This window comes from Ornithodoros turicata, unplaced genomic scaffold (genome assembly GCF_037126465.1).
Source record: "Ornithodoros turicata isolate Travis unplaced genomic scaffold, ASM3712646v1 ctg00000968.1, whole genome shotgun sequence".
Lineage (NCBI taxonomy): Eukaryota > Metazoa > Arthropoda > Arachnida > Ixodida > Argasidae > Ornithodoros > Ornithodoros turicata.
Window position 1 is genome coordinate 156,783 of NW_026999431.1, and position 19,348 is coordinate 176,130.

At 45.8% G+C, this 19,348-nt stretch overlaps 2 protein-coding genes across 2 annotated transcripts in view; both read left to right on the forward strand.

Moving 5' to 3' along the window:
• Positions 1 to 4,802, forward strand: part of LOC135376000 (uncharacterized) — a 30,210-nt gene extending 25,408 nt beyond the window's left edge. Inside the window, exons 4-5 of the mRNA XM_064608621.1 lie at positions 2,396 to 2,516; positions 4,634 to 4,802. Of these exons, the coding sequence (XP_064464691.1) occupies positions 2,396 to 2,516; positions 4,634 to 4,802 (290 nt within the window). The remainder of the gene's footprint in view (positions 1 to 2,395; positions 2,517 to 4,633) is intronic.
• Positions 4,803 to 13,623: 8,821 nt separating this feature from the next.
• The window catches only part of LOC135376001 (uncharacterized), an 83,649-nt gene continuing 77,924 nt past the window's right edge, over positions 13,624 to 19,348 (forward strand). Inside the window, exon 1 of the mRNA XM_064608623.1 lies at positions 13,624 to 13,711. The gene's annotated coding sequence lies outside the window, so the exon portion shown is untranslated. The remainder of the gene's footprint in view (positions 13,712 to 19,348) is intronic.

Consider the following 19,348-nt stretch of genomic DNA (forward strand, 5'->3'; position numbering starts at 1 on the left):
TCCTAACAAGTAACACCATCCATGGCTACATACAAGCTCATCGAGTCATGTCCGTCCCATCCGAGCCAGGCAGCCCAGCCTTGCAGACAACTGAATAATGATGCTTTGTTCATCCTGAATAAAGCCATGCACCTGTCTACCTTGCGGTTACTCTCTGAACTAATTGAATCGCAAAAATATTAAGAATCATTCTAGTACTACTCCCATTCAGGGCAGCCCTATTGTCAAGACAAGAATCTTTCTTTTCAAAAGAAACACAGAACTACATGTAGAAGGAAAGCATGACTGAACAGGTCTGGGCATGTCAGGACGACCACTGTCATGTCAGGAAAAATCGCATGTTTGTTAGTCAACAAGGAGAACAAAATGCAGAGAAACACTTGAACAAAGTGGAAAACCAGCATCCAACTATTCTAAGCACACACACTCCTGTTATTCGAAGAAGAGTGCTCATCATAAATCCGTCCAGGGCAATGCACACCATTGACCAACCTCCCATTTTTCTATTGCTACACTTTTCCCCAGTAATGATCAATGCATTGCTACAAACACCTGAAAGACTGAGAAACACTCCTATTATTTATTGAACTGCAGGATTATTTCTTTTTCTTACTCTTAATGATATTCATTCTTACATTAAAATTAAAAAGGTATCGTGCATGAACGCTGATCTTAGCGATTTTCACTGTAAAGGCTTATCATGGTCATTAGAATCGCAGCAGCAGTAAACTACCACTGCTCTTTGAAATAATAATTGTGACCCTGGAACACTCAACATCATAACCAGGCTTGTGTAATACATGGCGCTCAACCTTTTCTATGCTCATACATTCGTTGTCTCAGGCTGCACCTGCGAGCAAAAAGTTGCAAAAGCCTGGGGGCAAAGGTCCATTCGCGCTCCACGGAGGACTAGACAGAACGCCGTTACGGGAACAGATATATGATGTGAATTGCATTCCTACTATATTAATGATTATTGCATTGCAGTTTAGAAAGACTATCACAAAAAGTCCGTACTACGCTCAACTACAGTTTAGGAGCCTTAAAATTCTACTTTCTATGGAAATTATAGTTGCCCTGTTAGATGGATCACTATTAATCAAGCGCTCCATTTTTTTCTCTCTTCCCATTTCAGCCTTGTCATGCAGTGAAGCAGTCTCACATCCAAAATAATTAATTTACACTGAGGATGGCGTGCTAGGAATTTCTGTCCTGCGCTCAGATGCAAGCATTTCTGCACAAATACCTATAACTGCAAGCAGCTTACTTCCTCAACACACCGTGCTCCTAATGACATCTAACAACCAAAAAATATACAAACCCTCTTCTCATGAATTCAGCTCTACCATGCAGCTTTCTTCTGCGTAAAATCGGTGAAAAAGGGAATGGGCAACAAAAAATTGTGCACACTTGTGGTTGAATTGCAATGACTTCAAAAACTGAAGCATACGCTAATAAACTAAGAAAAAGACACCCATTTCTGCTGTCAGGAATTTCTTGCATAATGCTACATACACAGACGCATTGCCACAAGAAAGCACAGCACAAGGGCACACAAATTCCTCTAAGCGAGCAGGGAAAGGCTTAAAACGGAGCGCTCAGGAATAATAGCAGTCACCACACACCGCTATGAAACTCAACGGCTAACACAAGATAACAACAAGATACTAGTGGCGGGTATTATAGTAGAGCGCGTTCAAACGCGGTCCTATAAACTGCACTGCGCTTGTACCTATCCGGGAGGGGCTGGCGGTATTACGGGATGACTGTTCCCTGTCGATGTCATGTGCAAATGCAGGACCGAGTGTCACCAGTTAAGTATGAAAGAACAAAAAGTTTTACAGGGAGGAAAACTAAACGCGCGTGTAACATAACGTAACAGCCCAATCACTGAAAGGTGGTTTACCAGTATAGATGCACAGGGCTTCGTTTTCTTGGTCTGAGGCGACCACGGGAGCCGTTTTTGCTGGTACCATGGTTAATATTGCACGATGTCGACGGTCCGCTCATCCTGCCCGCCAGTCTAGACATCGGCCTTTGACAACTCAAGCGATGTCGCATTGTGTCACAGCCGTGGAGAAGCCGCCTCAAAAACCAGCGCCGTCCGCCTAACTCTGACCCCTAGCAGGACGCGGACTGGTGCACGCAACGTGATGCAACGTGATCTTTATATTTGTCGTTGTTAACGTTTTGGTGGCGCTGCGGATAAGGCTGGGAGGCAATTAACGAGGGCAGCAAAACATACGCGCTTTTATCCGCCACCGGTTTTTACAAGTGATATATCTATGTGCAACAAGTCAAGCTCGGAGCAGGGAATATTCCCTAGGCAAGTTATCAGAGGCGGACTCTGCTTTGTAATATGAGTACCCAAATATATCGTACTGTTCTTCTTCAGGCTTGGAGTGCAATCAGAAAGCAATATCCGATGCGGAAGATGTGTGCTTGAGGAAATACGTACAGGAACACGGCATCATTTCTAGAGGCCTGCTGTCCAGCAATGAAAAACGACTGTGCTGGTAAGCTCTTCGTCGCGTGTATCCGGCGGTCCCCCCCCCCCCCCCCCCCTAACGTTTCTCCTGCGCACCCCGTGCGGGGCAGAGGCTTCGGTGTTTTATGTCCTGTCCTGTCGATAATCATACTTTAAGCTGCCTGCGGTTCCTCATAAGACACTGGCGGTACTCCACGGAGTTATGATGTACTGCTAGAGAGGACAACGCCCTATGTGGTTTGGTTTAGAGAAAGATTAACGTGTATACTTCGAGCCATTTCACCAACAGCCCTAGCTGTCTGGTCCACCTGAGACATAACGGTTGCGTCTGCGGAGAGGAAAGAATCCGCGCGTCTGCGCATGAGTTGTGGATGGGTGGATGAATAGCCGCTTTTCTCGATCACAGCGTCATGGATAGCGCTGGAGGGAAGCGCCATGGCGGCTTTTTGCTGCGGCCGCGCATTATGCGCGGAATCTGTTATGGCATGCGTTCCCTTTGTATTTAATTTTCATTGTTCTTACGAATGCAGTTTCTAAAGTTGCTCAGTTACAGATGGTTGGACAATACAATCCTGGGTGCAATGACCATATGAGGCACACGCCGGGTATAGACGGAAGTGTGTGCAATAACTCGCAATATGGAGCACACGAAGCATACAAAGCGGTTGTCTGCGTAGCGTCCTGTCTTCCTTCAACACCATGTCTACGTTTCATCCAAACCAAGTCGCTCGCATCAGCACTCTTGCAGCATCCATTTTATTTCCATCGCAGGAATCGCACACGCTCATACATGCATCCTATATGTATTTATTTATTTTAAATATAACCAACTACTTGAATGGGATAGTCAACAAACAACTGCGCGTTTACAGGGCATGTCAGTATGAAATATGCACAAAACACATTACATACCGTTGCACACAGCGCCGTTCATAGCGATCTTCCCGCACATCTGGCTGTGTTCTCTCAAGCCTCATATTCGCCTACGAGCAATGCTAAAAGCATCGGTAACAACGTAGAAAAAGTGCCAATTGTACATCCTCACGCTTCGACGTTTGGTAAGAGACTGATGAATACGTCGGCAGGGGGGGGACTTAGAGAAACGCTTACTCTTAAGCGCTGTTGAATGTTGCACGGAATGCAAAAACAATGACTTCAAGTAAGAGCAGTAATACGAAGTTACCAAGGCACATGTACTTTTGAAGAAATATTCACAAAAATTTTCAACAATTTTCAAGGCGGACGAATCACTATGTGGTGCGGCATTGAAAACGTGTTACAACGCGCCCTCCTTGGCCTTTGCACCAGCGGCCAGCCTCCGCGACATTGGGCAACGGCTATTTGATTTGTTAGGAATAAATTTTAATTTCACATTTCCATTCAATTTTCATTTCCTTAAGTGCCATATTTTTCGATACAATGCGTATTCTGGAATTTCATTTGTCCGAATAAGACCACTTCCTCGAATTAGTTCATTTTCTCTACGGACGTACAGCGTTCTTGCTAATCATACCATTACTCAATTTTAGCATGAGCATGTACCGTCGGTCACTATTACGCCCATTCCTTCAACAACTGGCCTCTCACTTATTGTATTACCAACATGCCAAGCAGCATGTTTGATCTCGTTCAATCAATTTGGAAGGAGTTTCTCATTGATACCCATTAGAACAATTCTTCCAACTGACTTCTCATTCCTTGTATTGGCGAAGTCTGTGATACATGAAATGCTGGATCTCATTAAATCAATTGCAAATCAGCCTTTCTCATTGGCACCAATTAAACCAATTCATTCATTCGGTTCCTTATTCCGTGGTAGCGGTCTTCGCAACTCAACGCGGTGGAACCCGGTTTCGCGAAGGCAGCTTCACTGCAAACGTCCAATTCAGTCAATGATATATAGTCGTCCTGTACACGTTGAACGAATTGGAAGTTTGATTTCTCATTGAATCTAAATAAAATTGCGGAAAGAATTAAATGAGATCACGTCTTGTATTCCCTGCAGGGTTGTGCTTCAATGTCACGTGTTGTCTGTCTTACAATCCGGAGCTGGGTTATAATTAGTGTGAATAGTAATAGTAGAATTTATTAGCCACGAGAAGGTCCGGGGTCATGTAACAGATATTTGTCTGATATCTTTTGCAGTATGTTGGACTGCAAGAAGAATTGTGTTCCAGACCAATTAAAACCAAAAGGTTGTGGTGAACAACTTCTTCAAAATTATGTTGTCAAGGTACAGAGTGAAATGAGATACCAATGTGCAGGATCGAGCTCGATGTGTGAGTATAAGCATAGGAAGAGCGCTGGCGCGTAATGCATCCTACATGTGTTTGGGGAACAGTAGCTATTATGACGTCGGTGGCAAAGGTCACCATATCTCAGGAGGAGTGTGTTCTAACTAGTTATAGCCTGTGCTGTCTTCCGTGGTCGTTTGAAGGATTGATGCATTTTCTAATACATTTTAATATTTCGTTAATTAGTGATGTTGATCACAACAAAGGTGGTAGTGTGACCAGCATTATCGCACAATTATTTTCATATTCAAGGTGATCCTTAGAGCAGGGAATTGAGGGCGTAGCATGAAATTTGTGACTGAGATTACTCCTTCGACACGACACGCTTATCGGCAGGGCCTCATCAGCGGTGCAGCTTGTGTTTGAAGAAGCGACACAAGAAGGCCAAACAGAAGATGACGCTTCCCTGCTGGGTCAGATCATGCTGCACAAACTGAATGCATCAGTATAAAACCCAATAAGGCACATGAGAGAAAACGCAGAAAAGCAACGGCTCCACACTTATGATAGTTGCAACCAAATGGTGTATTTTCCATAACTTTCTGCATAGTAGTTTTTTTGTTTCCTCTTAACAGTAGAATTGTTCGATATGTACAAGATGCTTTTTATTGGATACATATTTTATTAAAAAGCGGTGGGAGCAGCACTGATGTCATCTTCGCAGCGACTTATGCGGTCAGGCGGATACCCGTAGGGCAGTGTATGCAAGTACTGGACGAAAAATGTGTTAAATTCATTAATCAACGAAGTCATTGCATGTTTTCTGGGAAACATCCATTACTGAATTCGTCCTTATGAAACAGGCAAGAAGCTAACGTACCTTGATATATAATTGACAAACCTTTGCTATGCGAGTGAACCAAAACCAGGACTACGCATGTACCTACGTACGCACTACGCCGATGCCGTTTTTGTCGGCGGCGATTGGTCAACTTTGGGTATGGTGCCATGTGACGTCAGACAGGGAGGTACTCGGGTTCGAATCCCGGTGTCAGCTGTGTTTCGAGTTTTCGTGTTTTTTCTCGTCTGTTTTCTTTTTTCGTCGTCCCTCAGACGCTGTCATATACAGGGTGTCCCACCGAAAAAGGGCCAGGGGCTAAAAAAGAACTGAGTGCTGGACACAAATGGAAACAATTTACGTGCTTAGCAGTTGTGTGGTCTATCCAAAAATATTTTTTTCATCGCCCCTTGTTAATTAATTAGTGGTAATTAGTGGTAGTGTGTCAATGAGAACATCTGATCTCTTCGGTCGCCTGATACTAAAGCAGTTTTCGGAACAAAAATCCGTTCGATAGATCGTTCACAAAAAATTCGTGAAGGAACAACCGTTTTTTTCTTTATTTTGTTCATTGCGCATCCTCGAAGACGCGTATTTCCTTCATTCACGATCGGTTGTATTGTCTTTGTTTCGCCGCGTTTCGCCATGATTTTTGTAGTTTCTAAAAATACATCGAACATCGCTCCACTCTCTCGCACCACCGCTTTCCCGGTTCCTCAGTCCATTGATGCTGTTAGTTTCTCAGGCCGCCGTTGTATATGGTGCTACGGGTACGCGTCGACTAAATGTCTGCTTCTCATATGAATAATTCTTATAAGACCCTTTGAGTTGAAAATGCCATTTCCTTCGCCACCTTATGGAATGCGATATATGTCGAGTATCTCCCTTCGGCACGTGTCCCTCTCTGAGCAACGCCCATGGCCTGAGATACGGTGCCTACATCGGCACGGTACTTTTCGTTCGAGTAGGATGATAGCCATGTGCATTGTATGAGAAACTGTGCTGTCGGTAGAGAAGTATCCTTTGCTTGACTTTTTACGATAGCGTTGGAATCTGCGCGAGCCTTCCAATTATCTAACATAACCTAACGTAAGCTAGGCTTCCACCAGAAATCACGAAAAAACCATAGACATCTATGCAGGAGGAGTGAGCATGACATGTTTGTCTACTTCCTCCTACTTTTTACCTGTTGGTTGTGTATGCACTTCGAGTTTCCTCATCTTTTGCATCCTAGACAACTCGTCGCTACCGTTGCTGGACTGTAGTAAATTAGCGCTATTCCAATCACTTAAGATACGTGCCTATCTCACGTGGATTAGGTGTCGCTGTTTCCGCGCTGTTCTGCTTTGGGCTGTTTTTGCACATGAAAATGTAACAACTAATATTCCAAGGTACGTTTAATCTCTCAGGGTGTTCATAAGGGCGATGGAGTTGAATAATGGTTATCTCGGATAAATGCTATGCCAGATTTCGCGAAAAATATGTAAGTATCTAACAAATAAGTCAATTAACGTATTGTTACCAATTCCTCGTGCAGTAGTTGCATACATTGTGTTGCACGCAGTACACCTGGCCGAATAACATACCCGCCAAAGATGGCATCAGCGCTGCTCTCACAGCTTTCTTATGAAATACCTGTGTCGAATAAAAGAAAAAAAATTGTATACATTTACATCAACAGTTTCTGGACACAATTGTGTTTTCTTATTATGTTGCGGTACAGTTTTCGCAGCGCAGAAATTTAGTTTGGAGACCCCTAAATAAATGTCGATTGTAGTACAAAAATATTATCGTACATTGCAACACTCGTACGCCTCACAATCCCCCGTTCAGAGGTAATTTTTTTAAATTTACCTCTGAACGGGGATGTAGTTTATGCAGTACAGGAAATCTTCTAAGAAGGGAACAGCCTCAGGACGAGAGCCGCCAATTTTTCGAACAGAAGTGTTCGAAGATCAGCGGCTCTAGTCCTGAGGCATTCCCTTCTTTACGTCTTTACCGGTTAGCTGAATTTTTTACCCATGTACGAAGCCTTGTAAGGTACCTCATAGAAGGTACTGTACCTGTAGGGTATGCCACTTCAAGGTATAGCAGATCATAGGGTTTACAGCTGGTATATGTATGCATCAAGTACTCAGATTAAGGTAGTACATCGTCTTGGCACTCCTTATCTGGTATGCTCAACATGAGTATACATTTTGAATACGGTATACAATGTATATTTTGACTGGTACATTGGTTATCGGGTATGTTGTGTTTCAGCGGTATACAAATTTACAGGCTGTGCTGGCATTTGATGCACATGTCAACGTCGTTAGAAATATTTATGCATCTCAGGTGTAAATCGCCTGTGCTATAACTTTTGCAATGGCTTTTATGCCTGTGGAAGACTAGAATTATTACCGCTGTGGTATGTGAACAATGGTGTTGAAACGTATTTCCGACGGTTGACTTCCTAATCTAGCTCGCAAGAAAATTTAACAAAAACGACCTTTGATAGCAACAATGACTACAAGCAGGAAGTTGGTAATACTTTTTTTACTTTACGTCTCGACACAACTCCGCATTGGGAAGAAGAGGCAATAAATTGGGTGGGGACGGTGTCAGGGTGCACGGCTGTTGGTTTAACTTGAAATAACGTGAAAGCAAAGTGAATGTCAATATATAGGTGTTCATCCATACAGCTGGTTGCGGCGTCGTGTTCCGCGCACGTCCCTCAACTTGAGACGCACCAGAAACGGTCTCCTTCCTCGGCGCTGGACATTTCAATACGATGTAGAGCCCCTGGGCTTCTCTTTCGAATGATATGCAGCATCTCTATTTGACGCTCGCTCTGCGGGCTGCGGCTGATGTTTTGAATTGTTAACTTTTTGCACACTTATTTTAAGTATTTCGCAAAGAAATATCGTCTAAGGTCCACTTGTCCCGTTCATTCTCACTTAAGGTGATTGATCTCCACAAGCACTACTCAAAGAGACCGGTACTACTCCGCGTGATCTCATGGTCGTGTGACCGAGTTGTCCATATATCCAATTGAACGACACCGACTCCGGTGTCACGGAATTCCGGACTTACAAAGACGAGACTATATAGACGTGTTCCTGTGTCGGTCTGATTCGAAGGCTGTTTCACGTCAAATATGTCGGCACAGTCACCAAGCATGGGTGTGAACCGCAGTGAAAAAGTGTGTGCACATTACGCCACACGTAAAAAATAAGTGGGAAAGTTTCTACCAAACACGTTCCAGGCAGCACTACCGCTCGTAGTAGTATTGGCCTGCGTCAATAAAGCATTTGATTGATTGGGCCATTGGGCCAATATCTCAAGGAACGGTTCCTATAGCATAGGTTGGGTAACGGATAGTGATATGGTATACTGCGGCTTCGCCAATTGTGGTGCCGCCTTCACTGGTGAGGCTACCTTGCGAGAGATGTTGCCTCGATTTGTTGATGTCGTACAGATAACGTGCTGCCATCAGTCACTCACCATTCTCATTAAGATGCTGCCATTGGCATCTTAATTTATTAACTAAATCTGTTGCTGTTGTTGATGAGCTGTCTCTATAAAATGTTATGCGGTACCAGACGTCCTGTAAGTCAAGGTTCATAAAATTACTGAAACTATACACATAACACAGCAGTCCCTACTATACCATCAGCGAGGATACAAGCCTTACACGTGGTATAAAAGGGGCATAGACTGTGTAATGAGATATACATGTTACTTTAGACCTGGTCAGCAGACCGTCAGTGTTGGCTCATTCTTGCTGAGTGGCGCCAGCGCGGACCCTAGCCCCTACTCCCAAGGTGTTATCCGACGTGCCGAGAGGTTGCTAGGCGAAGGGTAGACGCCTTGAACGTGGCGGTGGGGTTTTTGATGGAGTGATGGGGGTTTGGTTGGTCAGTCTGTTTCTTCAATAGGACCATCAGCCTTATGGCCTGTACATCTGGCATAGCTTGGCATTCTGGGTCCTGAAACTCACGATGACAATCTTCTGATACGGCGTGAGTTCAGCCCAGCTAAGAAATCGCATGAAGCTCCACATCACGTGTTGGTGAGCTCGATCATGCCACATTTAGCGCACTCACTCAGGCAACATCGCACTTGTAAAGAGAGCAGGGTGTGACTCTGTGTCACTCTGGTTCACACACCAAGCATACAAGAGGGCACCAGAAGCATTCTGGTGTCAGAGCAGGCCACTCTGATGTGGACCACAAAGCACCAGAATAATTCTGGTGTTATTCAGTCGGGGGGTTATCATAACTCTGGCAGCTTCTCCCCGTGTGACTATGAAGTGTGGGTGACCAATCGGAAGACTCATTACGTACACCTGAAATGGGTAAAACTTCTTATGCTTTGATCAGACACAATAAACGTGTCGGGACCGGCTGTCCCAACAGCCATGAATACCAATCTCTTTCACAGGAATATCTGATACTGTGCAGTGGTCACACACCTCTAAAAGGATGTCGTCGTTTCTCCAGAAGGCAGCATATCTTTCGTCAGACATTACCGAAATTAACAAACATCATTCAGGGACATATTGATCAAATGTACATGATGGAGTGACAGCAACCACATCCTCGAAACCATAGAACTAATGAGTAGAAACGTCCCTGCCTCCCTTCATCGTTTGCGTGGTAACAGCTCTTTCAGAAATCATCGAAATCTCTGTTGAGGAAATTCTGGAGAACCTAAAAGATCATTGAGTCATCGATGTCAGAAAAATTAAAATATGCAAAAGTAATGATTGTCACCAATAGAGGCACCGTTCTCACTTTCAATAGCCCCCACTTTTCCAGATAAACTGAAAGTAGGCTATATCTCTACCGATCTACGCCCCTATTTGCCAAACTCCGTCCGGTGTTCCCTCAGTGCTATGGCTTCGTCCACCCATCCGATGCTTGTCGAGGATCTGCATGCTGTGCTCTATGCACCAAGCAGGGCCATGATTTCAAAGAGTGTGGACCCAAGCAGCACTTCAATATTGTATCCATATTGGCTGCCAACACTGCCAATATTGGTCCAATAAGGGCTGCTAATATTGGACCAATATGGGGAGTGCAACCGGGCTCCATATTGTACCAATATGGGCTGCCCATATTGGCAGGCCCATTTTGCGCCAATATTGGCAATATTTCTGTGATAACCCCAACGGGGAGTCCGTGTAATAATAAAACATTATCTGGTTTAATATCCACCACTAATATTACTTCTCTCTGATTTTTGCTTTTTCATCTCTGCAAGTCTCATTGATCCACGTTGCATACAATTATAACAACACTGCATCGCCCCAAAACGAAGAACAGGCGCGACGCCTGTCTTGCTGAAGGACACATGCAATCGTATTATCAAGTGTAGGATGGAACGAGCTAAAGCTTGCCCATAGCACATTTCAAAAATAGTACGGCTCTCGCCCTAAAAACGAGAGCAGGATTAACTAGTGCAGGCAATCCCACGGAACTGCCAACTGTCCCTCAGGAGCCCTCGTTGGTATCACAATAGTCTATGAACCAAAAAGTTCCAACACACTCAGAGAGTACAAAGGAGCGAAACACTTTCCTAACGGTGACGGACATACGCCTCTGCTACTCATACTGCTTGCAGTAACTTGAAAGCACCTAACTTTACAGAAGAGCCATCCCTTTCAACTAAACATTGTGTTTGATCAGACACACACAACGTGTCGGGACCGGCTGTCCCAACAGCCATGAATACCAATCCCTTTCACAGGAATATCTGATACTGTGCAGTGGTCACACACCTCTAGAAGGATGTCGTCGTTCTTTCTCCAAAACGCAGTGTCATTAGAGGAACCAGCGACATTTTAGCCCGTACGAAGCGTCCGATCAGACTGTCGCGCATGCGCAGTAGTTGTACGACGCGTGATTTCGCTGAAAGCGGCCATGCTTACTCTCAGTCGGTTTGACCGATTGGCATTGGCACCGCAAAGCGAGATAGCGCCTGCTTCCAGAAAGTGGAAAGTTGAGTTGTCGAGTTCTAGTGAATGTTACAATGGGATTGCCACGTATGCTTACTGTTTCGAACAATGTCCATGATCTGCGGGAAGTTGTTGGATGTAACGACGTATTCAAATGGGCATTTCACACGCATCAACGTCCAATCTTGTCGTGCTGCTTGGGCATTTTTGCAACGCCGAAACGTACCATTTTCTGCGTTTTCAGCGATTACGGGGTTTACATGGGCAATATGGGGCCCATATTGCCAGGATTTTCCAATAGTGGCTCAACCTGGGCAACATGAGGCCCATATTGCCCAGTTTGAGCCACTGTTGGGTAAATCTTGGCGAAACGGGTCCCGTATTGACCCGTATCGCCGTTGACCAGCCACATGGGCCCAATATTGTGTGCTCCTTGGGGAGGGCCACATCACTGCGTCAACTGTGCAGGTGATCCTTCTTCGTACAGACAGACAGCATAACAGGAAGCACAGAACACTCACCCCTTCCACAAACGCCAGCTTCTTCTGCTGAAGTGCCTGTAGTTCCGCCAACCCCTTGAGTGGCGTCCTCCTCACAGACGCCACTTTCGTCATAACCATCCGTGGACGTGAGCTCGATGGGGTGCGATGAAATGCGAGCCCGCAATGCCCATTCACTAACACGAGCATCCAGTCAAAAAGAAAGGCCCAACTATAATCTATCGGGAAGCGACTCACCCCCTGATAATATCAGCTAAGGAACTGGTGGTTACCCGAAAAAAAAACTCCGAGGCAGCCAATAATGCCCGCGAAAGAAAATCAGATTGTCTCTGAGCAGCACACTCTCCTCTATAAAGCACACTCGTATTACACACTTCCATTCTTTTTTGCTGCACTATGTCGATCCTTCAGTGTAATTGTCGAGGGCTCTTGACGAATCTTTGATATAAATGATATCTTAGACAGGTATGCTGGAGTCTCTGTTGTGTTACAATAACTTACCTGAATCCCAAATACACTACCTCCGACGATGAAACCTGTTCAATGAAGATTGTTTAGATGCAACACGTTCACCTTGTGGTGTTTCAATCCGTACACCTAAAACCGATGGGATAATCAATGGGACTCCTTGCCAGACTATAGAAGAGACTTCCAGTGTGTTGGGTGGGCACGTGTGGAGTTCTCTGCATTATAACCAGAATTCTGCAGAGAAATAGAATTGATCCAGTGGACGTGATGACAGTGTTAGATGTGGCATGCCATTTAATATGTCAAAATACTTTAAGCACGAAGCTCAAACTGTGATATAACAGAAGTTTCCGCCGTTAAGTCAGTGATTCAGCGAACCGTTAGCATGTTACGCAGATGGTTCAGGAACACAGCGAGTGAGGTGTGCGATGGTAACTGAGATGTCTGCGATCACATCACTTACCAGGTATCATGTCAATCTTCAGTGCTGAAGTCTATGAGAAGGTCATTGCATTAAATTACGTCTTGAACACACAGCTTTAACTCCACGGTTATTTACATTGACTCTCATACATACCTGAAAGCAATATGCAATTTACGAACCCAGAGAAACTTTCTCGTACTGAGAGCCCAATGTCTGGCCAGTAGAATGATCAGACCTTTCGTTCAGGTTTTGCTGGGTACTGGATCATGGGGTATAGGCAGAAATGAATTTACTGACACAGGTGTTGTTGCCGCTCACAAATTCAAATCGCCCATTTTCGCATAGAAACTCTTTTCCACGTGCCACTAGACTATCGAATCGTTTACCTTCACCGATACGTCTCAGTTGTAAATCATACATTATATAAAACTGTTGTCCGTGCTTTTTTATTTTCAAATTAGTGCTGCTAATATATGTCACTGTTGTACTACTGTATTCCCGTGCTATTGATTTCCTTGTTGGTTTGCTGTACCAATGTCTGTGTTACAAGGCCATTGGAGCCACACAATTAGTAAATAGATAAATAAACTAGTTATTTCTAATTCAGCTACTTTTCAAGACTGCGCATTGCTATTCCTCTGTTGTTAAACCATTCCACATGGATTGGGCAGTTTCCAGGCGCCGAGAACATCGAAAAAAAGAAAACAATATATTTCGCTTTCAGGTACCGTTTGCCCACAAGGAATATTAGACAGTGCAAAGAGTACCTGCTACAACAATTATCAAAACGATCAAACTGCATCCAAACTCCATTGTTGGTAAGCTATTTTTCATATGCGTTTCGAACGGCCACAACACATTGTGATATAAAATGTGGATCAAGGCTGTCCAAACGCTTCTCCACTCACTGCTAGAGGAAATCTGCCTCAGCTATTTCCCATGAGTTGCATTACATTCCTCTCTCCTCATGTTTGAATGGATGAGTGACTCAGAAAAGGTGAGAGAATAATATCAGGGCTGTCACTCGAGCTGTGCGGACACACGCTTGCAGCTCCACAGTGGCAGATCCAGTTGGGAAGGTGCGGTAGTAGTAATGACTGGACACAGACTGCCCCAACACACAACTTGGTCTAAACACGATTTAATTAGCAATTAGAGCTAATTAGGACCCCCCACATTAATCAGCACCCTCCAGGGAGTCATCACATTCCAGACCAGCTGTGTGTTGGCGGGAACCTGTGTCCATAAAAAAGAAAAAAAAATAGATAGAAATAGAGTGGAGAGAAACCGCTCCAGAACACACGAGTGACCAGCGACCGTCATGTTGCTTGTTGACGGCTGGTAGTTGCAAAGATCGACGACAATTGACTACCTAGTTGCAAGGCATCGCACCAGATGGAGCCAGCATCATAGCTCTATGCGAGAAAGACAGAGAACAAGATACTAGCAGCAGGTAAAATTGCAGCACTGCTCACAAGTCAAGGCATGCCAGAGCGCGTGGAAAAGGCCTAACCGCTACTGCTAAACAGCACGAGAAAAGAGTACACATCGAGGAAAAGGCTTAGGGGCGACCGGGTAGGCGTAACCTCAGCGTCACCACACAACGCTACGAAATTCAACAGCTAACACAAGACGACAAGCACAAAATGATAGGCTCACAACACTAAACGTGCGTCAACAGGCTTGGTACGCTACGGATCACTGCTAAACAAGTCTAAACATGCGCGCACGAGGAAGAAGGCATATCCGTTACGGCAAACATGCGAGAAAAGGCTTAACACGAGCGCGGTAACATCGGGCACGGCAAATCATTCACCTTTTTCCCCACGGCGACGGTGCGTCTGATCCCGACGACAGTCAAAGATCAACTGACGCAATGCGGACACGACGGAGCGACTGTCTGTACATCCTCATTCCACAAGAGCCAGCCAAGAGCCTCCCGAGACAGCGCAAGTGAGTGGAGCGCCTCGCAGCGGTCGCTACGGATGCGCGCGGTCCTAGCGTGCTGTGCGCCACCAGCATCCAGCGGTCCATCCAGCTCATCGCGGGCGCTCCTCGCTTCGGTTTCGCTCTCTGCTCCTTCCACTGTGCGCGGGCGCGCTCCTAGCGGCAACGGGTGGCTTCTCTGTTTCGGTTTAGCACTCGTTTCTTTGCGTGTGTTTATTTGAAGACGCTGTATAAAGGCAGCACGCACTGCGCTTGCATCATCAATACGTGAAAATGTTCAGCTACCACGTTTACAAAATTGTCCCCGTACGCACGCTTCGTGGGAAGAAGTGGAGAATGAATGTTTCAACAAGAAGAGTCCCGGCAACGAGGTCGTCATCACTGCTTTTCGCTACGTGATAGACATGGTAGGCTTTGGCAATATAGGAGAGATCTCTCCCGGGCCGCTGCAGAAGACGGTGCGTTGGATCTATGCCCATTACAAGTACGTCTGTATAACGGTGCCGGAAGGACCCCTGGGACTGATGAGCGAATTTGTGAGCTCGACCGACGCTGAATTCAACTACTCTGCAGACATCGTGGACCTTCTCGCTCGTGCCATTGCTCATTTTAAGTATGCCCTGCGGAAGCAGCGACATTTGCAAGCAGTCTACATTGTACCTTGTCACTGATTTATTGAAATACTGTTTGGTTATCGAAATGCAACAATACAATACAGCAAAAATCGAAATGCAGCAATACATACAAAGACGTATCGAAGACAAAGTTGGTCGATAGATGCCTACACCCTCCCTGACTTGCCTGAACAGAAATGGTGTGGCAAATCTTCATCGCAGCGTTGTCATTGTGCGGGTCACGGCACCAGCACGCTGGTGGAATGGTCATTCTTTTCATACACCCATTCCGCTACCACACTGCCACAATGACCCGTGCTTCTCCTGTCTGCGAGAGAGAGAGCATGTCTCGACTAGAACTTTTATTCTCGATTATATGCGCGTGCACGAAGGACGTGCTCTTTGTTCCACGGTCACTCAATCCCTGACGACGATGCCTCTCTGGCTCTCTTCCGGGTTTTCCGATGCTGTACAAAAAGGGAGTACTATCGTAATGCGATACACATCAAAACACCAGGAAAGCTTACCGTATCCTCAGCTTCCATAAGGGACGGAGTGTACGGCATCCACAAGATAGTGCTTGTCGTCGTAGGGGACTAAGCTCTTTTTGAGTCTCGAAATGGTGTACATTGTTTGCTTTATGCTCTGGATGGTGCACTGCTTCTGAGCGACTGTCTTTTCATTGAACAGAAAATCTTGGTACACTTCGTGCAATAAGTGTTCCTCACCATGTCTTTCTGAACTCCTTTCGCTCTCGCGATCTGTTTGTGTGTCCCACCCAAGAGAATGCTGTACATTTTAGCTCGGATGGCTACGACTTCCTGAATGGCACCACCTCCCATCTCGTCTTTGAAGTATCCCATCTGGTTCGCGTGCTCGTCGTTGAAAAACGGGTGGTCCGCCGGATAGGAAGACAGATCTAACTCATTGTCAATCTTCATCAGCTGCTCTTCCAGGCTTTCACACGTGAGAGAAAAAATTATGCTGTCCGTATTGCTATAGATCAATTGCACTGGGCACGTCAAGTGAGAAAAGAGCGACTTGCAGATGAAGCTGTACATTCGGACTTTGGATATCTCTAAAATGGCAAAGCCCACGTAAAGGAAGTGCGTCCATTTGATGCGACGCTGTTTCATATCGTACAAGATGCACTTGTCACTCAGAATGGGAAAATGCTGACTGTCGACGGAGCTAGCTTTTCGGAATGCGCTTTGTTTGTCGTAGGCTATACCGTACCTTTTCATGCGTCTCACATTTTGTATCGACGTACCGAATGTACTGTTCGACATGGTTTTGTACAGAAGTCGCTCGAATTTTGTGGTCGCTGCATTCCTCAACGTGACGTTTCTCTGCACGAAGGTTCGCAAAAAGTTGTCTTGGCGGAACGAGAGGATGCTGTGAACACGTTTTATTTTCATGCCCAGCCTCACGTACAGTGAGAGCAATGTATAATGAACGACGTAGCGTTCCTTGTCGCAGCACGTCAGCAAGAGTTTCTTTGTGGGAGGTGCGTTTAGCGCCAACGCGTGTTTCAAATGCTGCTGGTAGGGGGACAGTTCGTTCTCGTCCACGCACCTGTGTTCGCGTGCTAGGGGAAAATCCCTGGTGAGCGCGTGCAGTTCTTCGGGATATGACAAGTCTACCACATAGACGTAACCCACTTCCGAATCGTGAGGAATGTTGAGAAAATCGATCTCGTTCCAGCTCGAAGGATCGACCCACTGCTTCGAGCTGTACTTGCAAAGATCGAGGGATTTTCGTCTTGATCGTGAAAGAAAATTGGCGCGCTACAGAGAGAGAGACGCGTAGTGTTTCTCCATGTCCCTCGACAGGTGTGAGCTGTAGCAGCCTGACAAAGGGTTCCCGTACGTGCAACCCCTTCGGCGTTTTCAGAGAAGAGACGTTATCCGCGAATTCTAGCGAGGCGTCCGGCTTGTGCATCTGGAAATACTTGTTGAGTGTGTTACGTAGGGACATGGTTTGCGAATTCAAAGTGACGCCGCCAAAATCGACTGGTGCAGCGTGATGCTAGCGAAGCATCGAGTGCCTGAGGGAGTCCGAGGGTCCAATTCGAGGGTCTACGGGTAAGGCGAAGTCTTATCGCGATTTATTGTACATGAAAGAAACGTTACATTCCGAAAAGGCTTTTCCGAAATCTGTCTCTAGATTCGAGGTGACGCGAAATGTTTTTCGCGATTTTCGCATCTTGACTTTCGTATCTGATATTTAAAAAATCGTTGCTTATGCTGAGATCCATCAGACCGACTTGATAGCGATTCGAGAGCTGAAGTGGGCTGTCGAAAGCTATCGTGAAGGCGTTGAGTTTATTCGACGGATACTTCTCCATGCTGGCGTTCGAGAGGAGGTGGACATAGATGTCTGACTTCATTTCCCAATCTTGACCACGTTGCTGCTCGGAACGCAACTGTCGTATTCTCTGTCTTAACCGAACCAGTGAACCAAGGAGAAGCTCTGACCATTCACTTTCTTCATTCTCAGCACTTACTGGCCAAGGCTCATTGGCGTCTCGGGTAACTACGAGTACCTCCTCCAGGTATAAAAAACCGTCCACCTCCTTACCCCGGTAATCTTCCAGATGCACGACGAGAAGGGAGGTGTCTCTCAGGCAGGAGACTGTGAAAATCTGAGGCGACCAACTCCCTTCCGAGCTCTTTCGAAAACATTTTCTGTGTAGTAGGACCCTCACTTTACCCCCCACTTTGAGCTTCTTTTTCACGAAGGGTACGACGGGCTTTCTATTTATCTTATTGAACAGCTCCAATTCCAGCAGCTCCAACAGCTCCAACGTCCTGTGTCTGGTGTTGTTGTAGTCGCGCATAACCTTGGGAAGCACGGAAACGAAGTGATATTTTCCGGTTACCCTAAAATAGCGGAATATTCTGTTGCGTAAAGTGCGTATGACCCGTTCTGCATGCGATGCCTTGATTACAGGAGAGAAGGTGGAATACATGTGGACCTTCTTTCATGCTAGGTACTCCTTGACGATCTTGTTGTAGAATTCCCCTCCTCTGTCGCAAAAGATGCGTGTTGGCGAGTTACCTCCCCGAAAAAGTCTTATCATGGCCCTTTTCATATCAGCGGGATGTTTCGTCTTTAGCGGGAGGGTGCACAGAAAGCAGGAGAAGGAATCGATCGCCACGAGAATGTAGCAGTAGCCACCGTTGAACCTCTTGTATTTTGAAAAGTCGGTGAGATCCATTTGCCACACTTCGTTGATCATGAGCGCGATGATGCGTCTCCTATTAAACTTTGTCCTCACCGGATGGTCTAGCGTGTAGGCGTCCAGCTTTCTGAGAATGGCGAGAGCCTTGTTTTTGCTCATGTGATGCGCTTTTCTATAGCTGTCCACTCCCCCCAAACCACCCTCTGGTTTCTCATATCCCTCCATAAGTCGTCCACGCAATGGAGGCTTGCTGTGGGTGCTGCTGCTGCTGCTGAGGCTCGCGAGATTTGGGCAGAGAAATCAGGCGCAATAGTTTCTAGACTTTGGGGAACCAGGAAGGTTTCTTTCCAGTCTTACGTTGCAACAAATAATTGATGAGTTCCTAAACGAAGGAGTGCCTGATTGGCTTGCCCGACACAGAGACACAACCTTCGCGATCCCAGGAAATAACCTTTTTTAATTCTGAGACGGCCGTTTCCGCTTCCTCTTCGTCCACCTCTGGAGAGAGGAGCGGATAGTCAGTCATTTGTAGAGTGGTACGCCTTGCTTTTACTGTCGTAGGGATCGAATCCGTACTGCTTGCGAATGCGATACAGTGCCTGTAGTATGGGTTTCACTTTGACGTCATCACTCTCCTTCGAGGAAAGAATGTTTCCGATGGAGGCGGTTACTTCAGTTCTGTTGGCCATTGGCGAAATGGTTCAACACGG